General features: G+C 42.6%; 1 protein-coding gene across 2 annotated transcripts; it reads left to right on the forward strand.

The window, feature by feature from the left end:
* Window positions 1-5,577: 5,577 nt before the first annotated feature.
* On the forward strand, window positions 5,578-13,002 carry LOC110486176 (ATP synthase F(0) complex subunit C3, mitochondrial). 2 transcript variants are annotated; one of them, XM_021557592.2, is made up of 5 exons: window positions 5,578-5,892; window positions 7,351-7,398; window positions 11,661-11,741; window positions 12,265-12,443; window positions 12,676-13,002. In XM_021557592.2, exons 2-5 carry the CDS (start codon window positions 7,360-7,362, stop codon window positions 12,788-12,790), a joined length of 414 nt encoding a protein of 137 aa, XP_021413267.1. In that variant the 5' UTR covers window positions 5,578-5,892; window positions 7,351-7,359; the 3' UTR covers window positions 12,791-13,002. The 2 variants fall into 2 exon arrangements, with proteins under 2 accessions (XP_021413267.1, XP_036796734.1); XM_036940839.1 differs by lacking the exon at window positions 5,578-5,892 and adding an exon at window positions 6,657-6,758.
* Window positions 13,003-13,483: the final 481 nt, after the last annotated feature.

The following is a 13,483-nucleotide window of genomic DNA, read 5'->3' on the forward strand; positions in this document are numbered from 1 at the left end:
ACCAAATGTTTAATCGAACTGAATGTACCCCTGGGAAAATGCCTCGGGGGCCGTGGCGCCAATGAGCATTAACCCAATGTTGGCAGCCGACATGGGGCCAATATTTTAGCCTGCATTGGCCAATGTGAACATGTTTGCTGGGCAGCAACAATACCTACATTAGAATTGAGTTCAACTACCACAAAGCTACTGCAAAACACATGATTACTAAACTCAGCAAAAAAAGAAACGTCCCTTTTTCAGGACCCTGTCTTTCAAAGATCATTTGTAAAAATCCAAATAACTTCACAGATCTTCATTGTAAAAGGTTTAAACACTGTTTCCCATGCTTGTTCAATGAAACATAAACAATTGATTAACATGCACCTGTGGAACGGTCGTTAAGACACTAACAGCTTACTAACAGGTAGCCAATTAAGGTCACAGTTATGAAAACTTAGGACACTAAAGAGGCCTTTATACTGACTCTGAAAAACACCAAAAGAAAAATGCCCAGGGTCCCTGCTCATCTGCGTGAATGTGCCTTAGGCATGCTGCAAGGAGGCATGAAGACTGCAGATGTGGCCAGGGAAATAAATTGTAATGTCTGTACTGTGAGATGCCTAAGACAGCGCTAAAGGGAGACAGGACGGACAGCTGATCGTCCTCATAGTGGCAGACCATGTGTAACAACACCTGCACAGGATCAGTACATCCAAACATCACACCTGCGGGACAGGCACAGGATGGCAACAACTGCCCGAGTTACACCAGGAACGCACAATCCCTCCATCAGTGCTCAGACTGTCCGCAATAGGCTGAGAGAGATTGGACTGAGGGTTTGTAGGCCTGTTGTAAGGCCGGTCCTCACCAGACATCACCGGCAACAACGTCGCCTATGGGCACAAACCCATTGTCACTGGACCAGACAGGACTGGCAAAAAGTGCTCTTCACTGACGAGTCGCGGTTGTGTCTCATCAGGAGTGATGGTCGGATTCGCGATTATCGTCGTAGGAATGAGCGTTACACCAAGGCCTATACTCTGGAGCAGGATCGATTTGGAGGTGTAGAGTCCGTCACGGTCTGGGGCAGAGGGTCACAGCATCATTGGACTGAGCTTGTTGTCATTACAGGCAATCTCAACGCTGTGCATTACAGGAAAGACATCCTCCTCCCTCATGTGGTTCCCTTCCTGCAGGCTCATCCTGACATGACCCTCCAGCATGACAATGCCACCAGCCATACTGCTTGTTCTGTGCGTGGGTATACTCTATCCACATTTATCATTCAAGGGTGACAATTTTAGGGTTGATCAACAAACCACCTACTTGCGTGAGTCAGCACCTTTGAGGTTATCACTTCAGTTGATTGTTTCAGAAGAGATGGCAACCAGATTATCTCCCATTAGATTATTTACGATAGATAGTCGAAAGGAGGTGGCAGAGAGGACCAAGTTGTGCCTTATTGAGTCTTCATGCAGCTTGGTTTATTGTGTAGATGTAAAATGGATTATGGAATAAGATTTGGCTTAGATGAGAAAGACACAATATGACAATGTACTGTAGGCCCTTGGCTACGTCAAGAAAAAAACAAGACTTGTCTTGAATTGGACCTCATTACTTTTGGTGAAGAGTGTGAATATGAAGAAAAATGTGCATAGCAACCTAATGTATTCTCTTAGTAGGGGTCACATGCAGTGTTGGGGAAGCTACTCTGAAAACATAGTTTACCAAGCTACTAATAACTTCACACTGGAAGAAGTGAAACTACAATAAAGCCATCCTTATGAAAAAATAGTTTACTTAACTAAAGTTGCTTTGAAAAAGTAGTTCACTATATCCAAACTACTTGTGAAACATTATTGTATGAAAAACTGATATGTCATAGACTACAAACTGAACGAACAGATAACTTTGGGGTCAACACATAAATTGTGTTTCAAGTGAAAATTAGTCAGGTCTGATACCAAAAAATAAAACGTATTGCCTAAAGTAGTTTGTAGTTCCAATAGTTAGCTACACTGCAAAAAAGTAATTATCTACTGAAAACCTTACCTAGATTTGATTTTAGTTCAACTACCACCAAGCTACTGTAAAATGTAGTTAAATTACTAGATAAACTACATAAGCCTAGTTCACTACTCCGCAATACTGGCCACATGATCAAGCACAGGCCATAAGCATAATGCCTGTTCCTAAGAGGTCCCTACGTCAGGAGTAAGGTCACTACAGTGGCCACATATACAGAAAGAGTCAACAGTTTGGACACACTGTAATGTGTATTCTAAGAATCAGGAAGCAAGTACAGGGAGTGAATTTAATAAATGAACATTGAACCAAACAAGACACACGAGTAGCATACCTACATAAACACTGAAACCGAGTCAATAACACCTGGGGAAAGAACCAAAGGGAGTGACAGACATAGGGGAGGTAATCAGGAAGGTGATGGAGTCCAGGTGAGTCTCACGAGGCGCAGGTGCACATAACGATGGTGACAGGTGTGCGTAATAATGAGAACTGGCGACAATGAGCGCCAGAGAAGGGGAGCGGGAGTTAACGTGACACACCTACTCATTCAAGGGCTTTTCTTTATTTTTACTATTTTCTACAATGTAGAATAATTGTGAAGACATATGCTGAGCACTTGTTGGCTGCTTTTCCTTCACTCTGCTGTCCAACTCATCCCATCTCAATTGTGTTAATGTAGGGTGATTGTGGAGGCCAGATCATCTGATGCAGCACTCCATCACTATCCTCTCCTGTTGACCTGGTTTCCAGTGGTTTGCAGAAGAGGATGTCTTCCCTAATTGACCCCCCCATAAACGTAGTGAACATATACCAGGAGCTGTGCTAGGCCTGCCACGTCTGTTGACTCATCCAGCTGTAATACATAGAATTCACTGGCTAGTATGCGAAACAGTATTTGTTTCAAAACATCTCCTGCCATGTCACTGATGCGTCGTGAAACAATGTTGTTTGATGAAGACATTGTCTGTATAGTTTTTTGGGGCCTTTTCCCCCAGCAGTGTCCCAGTCATATCCACGGCAGCAGGAAGGATTATGTCCTCCACACTAGTATGGGGCTTACCTGTCCTAGCCACTCGGTAGCTCACCATATAAGACACTTCTAGCCCCTTCTTATTAATGGTATCTGTTACTTTTATACATGTCTTACTACTCAAAAGTCATCTTAATTCTTGCTCAGAAAACTCCATGGCTTATTTTTCAAATTGCTGTGTTTTGTTTCTAAATGTCTGCTCAAGAGTGAAGGTTTCATTGAGTAGTGAGATAGTACTTTTGCACATATAACACACTGTGGCTGAGGAAAGACACTACTCCCAATATAAGTGAAACCCAAATCAATGTAGTTCTCATCATATTTGCGCCTCTTCGATGGTCCAACGTCCCTGTCTGTTGTTCAGTGCTTTCCCCGGGAAGGGGGCAGTAGCTCTTCATCAATCTACACACAGTACCCCATAATGACAAAGTGAAAATAGGTTTAAAGAATGTTTTTGCAAAGCCACCCCTACATTGTCTTGACTGTGTGCTTAGGGTTGTTGTCCTGTTGGAAGGTGAACCTTCGCCCCAGTCTGAGGTCCTGAGCGCTCTGGAGCAGGTTTTCATGAAGGATCAATGTAATTTGCTCTGTTCAACTTTGCCTCGATTCTAGTCTCCAAGTCCGTGCCGCTGAAAAACATCCCCACAACATGATGCTGCCATCACCATGCTTCGCCGTAGGGATGGTGCCAGGTTTCCTCCAGATGTGAAGCTTGGCATTCAGGTCAAAGAGTTCAATATTGGTTTCATCAGACCAGATTATCTTGTTTCTCATGGTCTGAGAGTCTTTGCCTTTTACTGAGGAGTGGCTTCCGTCTGGCCATTCTACCATAAAGGCCTGATAGGTGTAGTGCTGCAGAGATGGGAGAACCTTCCAGAAGGACAACCATCGCCACAGAGGAACTCTGGAGCTCTGTCAGACTGACCATTGGGTTCTTGGTCACCTCCCTCACCAAGGCCCTTCTCCCCCGAATGCTCAGTTTGGCCGGGCGACCAGCTCTAGGAAGAGTATTGGTGGTTCTAAACTTCTTCCATTTAAGAATGATGGATTCCACTGTGTTCTTGGGGATCTTCAATGCTGCAGACATTTTTTGGTACCCTTCCCCAGAACTGTGCCTTGACCGACTCCTGTCTCGGAGCGCTAAGGACAATTCCTTCGACCTCATGGCTTGGTTTTTGCTCTGACATGCCCTGTCAACTGTGGGACCTTTATAGGCAGGTGTGTGCCTTTCCAAATCATGTCCAATCAATTTTATTTACCACAGGTGGACTCCAATCAAGTTGTAGAAACATCTCAAGGATGATCAATGGAAACAGGATGGACCTGAGCTCAATTTCCAGTCTCATAGCAAAGGGTCTGGTTATGTAAATAAGATAATTTTTTATTTTATTTTTTATAGACATTTGCTAAAATGTCTAAAACCTTGTTTTTGCTTTGTCATTATGGGGTATTGTGTGTAGATTGGTGAGGAATTGTTTTTATTTAATACATTTTAGAATAAGGCTGTAAAGTAACAAAATGTGGAAAATGTCAAGGTGTCCGAATACTTTCCGAAGGCACTGTATATGGTCTCATTTCAGGGGACTCTGAATAATATGGAGTGTTCACTTTACATGTGCGCTTACTGCACTAAAGAAAACCACTGACCAAACAACAGTGGCATGCTCACTGAATTAAAGGGCAACAACATTAAAAAATCGAATTTCTTAGATTTTTCCCAGACCTCAAATGTCATCCCCTGATGTGGTTTAAGAATTGTGAACACAGAAAACCACCTTTTGTTGTTTTTCTATTAAAAAAAGTGTTAACTGTGGAAAATCAGAAGAAAATTGTGAAACCTGGAAAAACAAAACCAAAATAACTGATTTTTGGACAAAACAGAATTAGGTAAAACTATTTTATGGATTTTAAAAGAGCCATACCAACGGTTTTGGCTTTGCATGACTGCATTTTAAAGTGTGTCATCCTGCAGCACAACATTTTTGGGGAAGTTGAGGTCAGGTCCCATATTGACTATACACCCAAGAGGGAAAAAGGTTTGGCCATCCTAGAAATGTTTTTGGAAATATAATATAATATATCAAATTTAGCAGACACTTTTATCCAAAGCGACTTTCAGTCATACATGAATACATTTTTATATGGTTGGGTGGTCCCAAGAATTGAACCCAATATCCTGGCATTGCAATGCTCTACCAAGATGCATGCTTTGTGACGCCTCAATTGAATGATTTATAAGGCCATTATTAAGCGTTGCTTATGCCACCCTTTATAAAGCACATGTTTATGTCATATTTGACATAGTGGGTTATGTCACATTTGACATTGGTGGTTATGTCACACATTAATGCCACACTTATGAACCCTTTATAAAGTATAACATATAGATGATTGTATGAAGCCTTTACAAGCAGTAAGTCATTTAAAGCAGACAGAATTTCCTTTACGCCTAAGATTTTGGAAGTAGGCGGGACGTCCTATACACTGTCCTATAGCAATTGAGGACACTGGATGTGGTTTGAAAGGTTAATTGAAATATGGTCCAATGGGGAAAGGGAATAGGATTCGAGTCCATTCTTACTATACCTTAGCGTTCGAGTCCCCCAGCCGCCCAAGAATAATGTCAACCAATTGCAATTATTGTAGTTCATTGAAAGCCCCATTATAGGCTAGGTTAAAAGTAGTGACAAGATAAAAAGGAAATCACAGTCGAAGGAGGTTTCCTTTTGTCCAATGGTCGTTTAGGACGTATGCACTAAGCTTATAAATAACAAGGTGACAGTTGTCAGAGTGCACATTGACTGCTGCTGTGAGCTAGTAATCGAGGACCCCGTGTGTACTGTAACATTAAGGTGAGTTAGTAGTTTAGGGTTTCAGTGTGACATATTTTTGTCATTTCGCAAAGCTTATAATCGCGTTGTGAATATTTTGAAATGTCCTGTCTGCATTGCTGGGACGAATAGAAATTGTTAGCATGCTAGCTAGCTAACGTTATCCATGCATTGTAGGTGAAGTTGACGGCCATTCAATGATTCCTTCCCAAGAATGACATTTTACAGTGACTGTATTCGTGCTGTTGAATTCTTACCAGAGAAGTGTCTACATGGGCAGCCGCGTATACTGTTGGGAAATAAACATGCAAATGTTAACTTGCGAATCCATGCATTGAAGTACAACCGATTCTAAGATGAGGTGAAGCTTCTGCAAAATGTCTGACTTGCTCGTCCATATCTGGGCCTAGTGAACCCGTGCATGTTGTCGGTCATTATGGATTCATGTCCCTGAGGATTGAGAAGGACGTTTAACAATTTCTATCAAATGCTATAGTTTGTGTCCTGTACCAAATGCCGCGTCCTTGTCTTTAAATCCTGTATTGGTGTCTGGGTCATTTTTGACCTTCACGTCTGGAGCTGGCTAGCCAACTGCTCCCACCTATCTGTTAACGTTAGCAGTGTCCGCCTGAAGTATATTAAACGTAGCTAGCTCTGGCTAACGTTACCCAGGTCAGTCAACTAGCGTTTCATGCTTTCGTCCTTTTTGCAAATCGCTGCTACCCTCACTGCATGTGACATGGGTTTAATAAGCCCCATTCGCGCATGGACATTTGATTTGGGACAGTTTAGGTTTCCCCATGGTGAATCCTTCATTTGTATTTTGTGCTAATGTTAACGTTGCCGGCCCAGGGGTGGAATGGCGACGGGGGTGTACTGCGCTAAAAGTATGTTATCTTTTACACTGAATTTAGCTAGTTAGATTTTTATTCATTCATAGCTAGAAGGCTAGCATGCCTGTCTGGGCCTTATGCGCGCAGGCACTAATACACTATCTCGCTACCAACGCAATTGGATTAATTAGCTTTAGACATCTCTGGATGTCGAAGTTGATCATAGTTCAGCACCCAATTTAGTGTTTTGAAAGATTTCTTTAATGCTTCATTGTGGTCTTGCCGCATTCAACCAAGCCTGGCTATTTTTCATGGAATTTCACTTAATCAAAAAGCCTTATGGCCTGGGTGTGAAGATTGTAACTTGACTCTTTATTTGTGCAGAGTTGTAACCTCGGGATTATACAGTCAGATTTTACTACAGGACTTTAGTCTGCTTTTTGCAAATCCTCTTCCCTGATGCACATGGTCAAATGTTGACTGGTTACACTTACAGCTCAGGTCACCTTTACTCTACCTTTAGCAGTGTAGAGCTGGTTTAGGTGGTGGACTGTAGCTAAGTATTGTGCATGCCTTCCATTGTAAAAAAAAAAAAGGGGTCAGAATTAGCAGTTCAAAAAATGTAATTTCTCATCTCTCTTCACAGGCACCAGCCATGTACGCCTGTGCTAAGTTTGTCACCTCACCTGCTGTGGTATGTATTATTTGAAACTACAATGTCACCTGTTTGATGCTCTGCCAGTTGTGCCTTATCAGTCTAGATCTAGCATGTACACACTCTTGTTTAGCTAAAAGATGCACAGCAAATAAGAGTCATTGGTAAGGAATATCACTTTTTATTTGTCAAATGTGTCAAAGACACCAGGTCAGTGAAATGCTTACTTACAAGCTCTTAATTAACTATGCAGTTTTAAGAATAAATGTTAAGTAAAAAATAATTAAAGAGCAGCAGTAAAGTAACAGTAGCGAGGCTATATACAGGGGGTACCGGTACAGTCAATGTGTGGGGCTACAGGTTAGTTGAGGTAATAGGTACATGTAGGTAGGGTTAAAGTGACTATGCATAGATAATCAAGAGTAGCAGCAGTGTAAAAAGGGAGGCGGGGAGACAATGCAAATAGTCTCGGTAGCCATTTTATTATTTGACAATTTTTAGGGCCGTCCTCTGACACAGCCTTAATATATATATATATATATATATATATTATCTCTATATTGCTCAAAAAAATAATGAGAACACTAAAATAACACATCCTAGATCTGAATGAATGAAATATTCTTATTAAATACTTTTTTCTTTACATAGTTGAATGTGCTGACAAAATCACAAATTATCAATGGAAATCAAATGTATCAACCTATGGAGGTCTGGATTTGGAGTCGCACTCAAAATTAAAGTGGAAAACCACACTACAGGCTGATCCAACTTTGATCTAATGTCTTTAAAACAAGTCAAAATGAGGCTCAGTAGTGTGTGGCCTCCACGTGCATGTATGACCTCCCTACAACGCCTGGGCATGCTCCTGATGAGGTGGCAGATGGTCTCCTGAGGGATCTCCTCCCAGACCTGGACTAAAGCATCCGCCTACTCCTGGACAGTCTGGTGCATGGAGCGAGACATGATGTGCTCAATTGGATTCAGGTCTAGGGAACGGGCGGGCCAGTCCATAGCATCAATGCCTTCCTCTTGCAGGAACTGCTGACACACTCCAGCCACATGAGGTCTAGCATTGTCTTGCATTAGGAGGAACCCAGGGTCAACCGCACCAGCATATGGTTTCACAAGGGGTCTGAGGATCTCATCTCTGTACGTAATGGCAGTCAGGCTACCTCTGGCGAGCACATGGAGGACTGTACGGCCCCCCCAAACAAATGCCACCCCACACCATGACTGACCCACCGCCAAACCGGTCATGCTGCAGAATGGAGACACCATGGAGAACAGACTGTCACATGTGCTCAGTGTGAACCTGCTTTCATCTGTGAAGCGCACAGTGGCGAATTTGCCAATCTTGGTGTTCTCTGGCAAATGCCAAACTTCCTGCACGGTGTTGGGCTGTAACTATGTAGGTGATTAACCTCTCACCTTGTAGGCTAATCAAACCCTATAGTACTTAGTCTTTACTAAGGACAAGATTTGGATTGATCATAAGGGTTGCACATTTTGGGATATTCAGAGGTGGGAATATATGGGAATTAATGGCAATGTATGCCATTTATATTACCATTTCAATGCAATGTTTTTTTACATTGGGTATATTTACCTTAACAAACAATTCTTGACATTGAATCCTAGTAAAAATTCCCTGTCATATGTCAGTAAGGATCACCACTTTATTTTAAGAATATGAAATGTCAGAATAATAGTCGGGAATTATTTATTTAATTCCCAGTGGGTCGGAAGTTTACATGCACTCAATTAGTATTTGGTAGCATTGCCTTAAACAATTTAAACTTGGAACAAATGTTTCAGGTGGTCTTCCACAAGCTTCCCACAATAAGTTAGGTGAATTTTGGCCCATTCCTCCTGACAGAGCTGGTGTAACTGAGTCAGGTTTGTAGGCCTCCTTGCTCACACATGCTTTTTCAGTTCTGCCCATGTTTTCTATAGGATTGATGTCAGGGCTTTGTGATGGCCACTCCAATACCTTGACTTTTTTTGTCCTTAAGCCATTTGCCACATCTTTGGAAGTATGCTTGGGGTCATTGTCCATTTGGAAGACCCATGGAGGTAACGGGAAAGAGCATCAAATCCACAAAGTCCCTTCCACCAGGTGGCTGAGATGTTGGCACGACTGCCATAATGTATCCATCCCAAAGCCCTTGCTCGGAAGTGTACGTCGCCAGACTGCCAAGAACCTTGCCCTCATCCAGGCCAAGGTGGTGAGACACGGTAGTGATGACACCACATGCCTTTTTGATCTCTACACCAGAAAGTATGCTCTTGCCAGCATACTTGGGGTCCAACATGTATGTTGTGGTGTGTATGGGCTTCAGGCAGTGGTCTTCACACTTCAGTTTCCTCTGCTTGGACTAACAGTGAAGTGGGCAGGGCAGTACGGACTCTACAGAGTCAACATCAGACAGGATGGCATTGTCTCCCTCAATCTGTGCAATGGCTACTGCTACAGGCTGCTTACCACTCTCTCCCAAAATGCGTCATCCAGTAGGATCCTCTTGATGGGGCTGTCTGTATCGGCAGACTGTGATATGGCCATTTCTTGGAGAGACTCCTTCCCCTCCAGGAGACTGTCAAACATGATGATAACACCACCCCAACGGGTGTTGCTGGGCAGCTTCAATGTGGTGCTCTTATTCTTCTCACTTTGCTTGGTGACATAGATTGCTATCACTTGATGACTCTTCACATACCCAACATTTCCTTAGCTCTCTTGTAGAGCGTATCCATTCTTTTCAGTGCAATGATGTCCTTGAGGAACAGATTTAATGCATGAGCAGCACAGCCAATGGGTGTGATGTGAGGGTAGTACTCTACTTTAGTCCAAGCAGCCTTCAAGTTTGCAGCATTGTCTGTCACCAGTGCAAATACCTTCTATGGTCCAAGGTCATTGACTGCCTTCAGCGCATCTGCACTGAAGAGACCGATGTCTGTGCTCTTGTAGAACACTGGTTGAGGGGTGGAGATGCTGTAGTTAATTATTCCTTGCCCACGAACATTTGACCACCCATCAGAGATTGCAATAGTCTGCTTTCTCTGATTTGCTTGACATTCACTTGAACTCTGCACCCAGCAAATGAGTAGATAAAGCATGTCTGGTTGGAGCGGTGTATGCTGGGCGAAGAACGTCCAGAAATCTCTTCCAATACACATTGCCTGTGAGCGTCAGAGGTGAACCAGTTGTGTGCACAGCTCGAGCAAGACCTTCATCAGCATTTCTGACTACGTTCCTCCATTGAGTCAAACAAAACTTCTGATTCCAGGAGGACCATGAGCTGTTGCTATCGATAAGTTGTCTATTCATAATTTTCACATCGCATAGAAGTAGAGGGACTTTTGTCAGCGGTTGTAAGCGCTGAGGGAACTTTATGCACTTGGCCAGATGATTCTGCATTTGTTTTCTTCACATGATTTGGCACAGTATTTGCAAATGTACACAGCTTTTCCTTATACATTAACTGCCCTGAAATGTCTCCACCACAGTGCCTGTGGCATTTTCCTGTAAAGATTAGAAAAGAGTAAAAATAAAATATACAATTCCATGTACAGAAATAGTTAAGCGGTTAAATTAAACAACTTTTTGTAAGATGTTTTAAAATTAAACCTGTATGGAAACCGGTGAATTAACACCTCAGTTAGCAGACTCAAGCAAGCTAAAACTAACTAGCAGAAATTGTTAGAAATTATTTAAACACTTTGCTGTAGGCTACTATTTACCAGTTAACAAAAAATGGTCTTATAAAATATATTCACCCCACCCAGTATTGTAAGCATGTAGTCCTTGGCTCAGTGTAGTAGTGTGGGCTCAATAGCATCTCATTAGTGGGCAAGATCTTGAGACTCAGCTGTACATGTGATGGGGAAAAATGCACTGTGCATACAGAGGGTTGCAATTCCATTGAATTGGAGATAGTTTAACCAGAATTTGCCACACGACCTAGAATTACCTTGTGTATCTCTCAAAAGGTTCACTGTTAACTTTTTTTGATGAATTTAAGCAAAGTTCCCGGGCTTAACTTCCCATGGAAATTTACCAGAAAGTTTTTGACCCTTTGCAACCCTAATCATGATATTGCCATTCTAACAGTCTTGATGCCTCTATCTTCCTAGACGTTAAGACTATTAGATGCAACTCTGTAGGGTCATAATCTTGGCGTGCTCCAGAAACTCACCTCAGGGTAATCTACATTTGGCAGTCTGATAGTAATGACTTAGAAGCTTGTAACAAGCTCTACTTAAGTCTGTCTAGGAGTCTGATGTGTAGTTGTCTCTTGCAGCTGCGTGGGGGGTCCAGAGTCCTCGCCCGGCCAGTCTCGGTCTCAGTCTTCAACAGACCTGAAGCCAGAAGTGAGCAGCAGGTGAGCCTCTTTTCAAACCAAAATGAAACCCTGTGACCGTAACATTGCTCACAATTCTGTGCTTAAGTTTGTGAACCTTTTGCCACTTGCCCCTTTTTGTGATAAGGCCACTTGTTCATAAGGTTTGTTTTTCAACACCTCAGTAACCCTTATTTTATTTTCAGTTGTATTTATCCTGAACACCAGACCATTTTGAATCCTTGTCTGGTGAAATACTAACGTGACCATTTCCACAGGTCCCTTCAGGACTCTCCAGTGTGACCACTTTATCCGCCTTCAATATTTTTCTGTGTAACATGGAATTTAAATTTGGGAGCACCAGTGTGCGAAGAGAAATTAAGGGTTTTTAGCTTTATTACCTGAGATTTTTCATAGTGCTCCTACATTTCTGTGTGCCTAGATTTTTAAACTTGAGGGATGGGTGTTTATACGATCTACACCTGTCAGGTTGTCTCGGTTCCATGTCATTCTCAAGCTTCTCTATGTTCTGATTTTGACTGCTCTGCCCCTGCATCTTCCCCAGACCCTATTGCCTGTTGGTGAGGCCACTCTTCTAACCCGGGGGTTCCAGACCAGCGCTGTCTCCAGAGACATCGACACGGCTGCCAAGTTCATCGGTGCTGGAGCCGCCACAGTGGGAGTGGCTGGATCAGGGGCTGGAATTGGAACTGTGTTCGGCAGCTTGATCATCGGCTATGCCAGGTAACTGATGAACGAAAAGGAGTTCAACCCTTTGTGGGAGTGAGCAGATTCAGAAGCAAAACTTGATGAAAAAGAATAGTTGTGATTATGTGGGTGGTAGAAATGCTAACGTTTTACCGCAAGAGTATTGATGTGTGTGTGTGTGTGAGCCTGTTCATATAATTAACAATTTGCTACTGGTGCTGTCGTCCAGCCAAAGCTTAACTTCCAGTCCTCGTTCTCTTGTTGACAGGAACCCCTCCCTGAAGCAGCAGCTCTTCTCCTATGCCATCCTGGGCTTTGCTTTGTCCGAGGCCATGGGGCTCTTCTGTCTCATGGTGGCGTTCCTCATCCTGTTCGCTATGTAATTTAGTCACACCCTGTTCCCATCCCTGCCCCGTCACCTTTCTCCCAGGGAATCGAAGCTCATGAGGCCGTGGCACCGCCATTCCAAACAAAATCTACGACTACAAATCCTGCCTTTTTTATGTTCCCCTTTTTTCTTTTTTTCCAGAGGTTTTACGTAAGAGCTCACTTTGGTTTAGACGGTCTGTCTGAATAAATGGTTGGGATAACTAAACTTGTCAGTCTTTATTTTCAGTGTTTGGATGCTGGACTTCAAGATGGGGAAACTAAAAGTACTAGTTACATTATCACATTGAATGCAATATAAGCCAAATGTACTAGTACAGGGATGTGGAATTTCTTAGCAATTAAGTCTGGGTCTCAACTTGCTGTTGTGTATTCTATTAATTCTAACTCAAGGTGCAATTTCATAATGTAGATGTGTGTCAGATGTGACCCAATTCAGCCCATGTCAGCAAAGCATTTTTAGATTGGTAAATTATTCTAGGGACCAGCTATGTAAACATGTTCGCATCGCCGACCGGGGTGGGGCCCAGTTGATCATCAATTATCATAAACTCAGCAAAAAGAGAGGTCAACTGTTCAGTTAAAGCAAACTTAACCTGTAAATATTTGTATGAACATAAGATTCAACAACTGAGACAAACTGAACAAGTTCCACAGACATGTGACTAACAGAAATGGAATGAGTCCCT

This window comes from Oncorhynchus mykiss, chromosome 13 (genome assembly GCF_013265735.2).
Source record: "Oncorhynchus mykiss isolate Arlee chromosome 13, USDA_OmykA_1.1, whole genome shotgun sequence".
In the NCBI taxonomy this organism is placed as follows: Eukaryota; Metazoa; Chordata; class Actinopteri; order Salmoniformes; family Salmonidae; genus Oncorhynchus; species Oncorhynchus mykiss.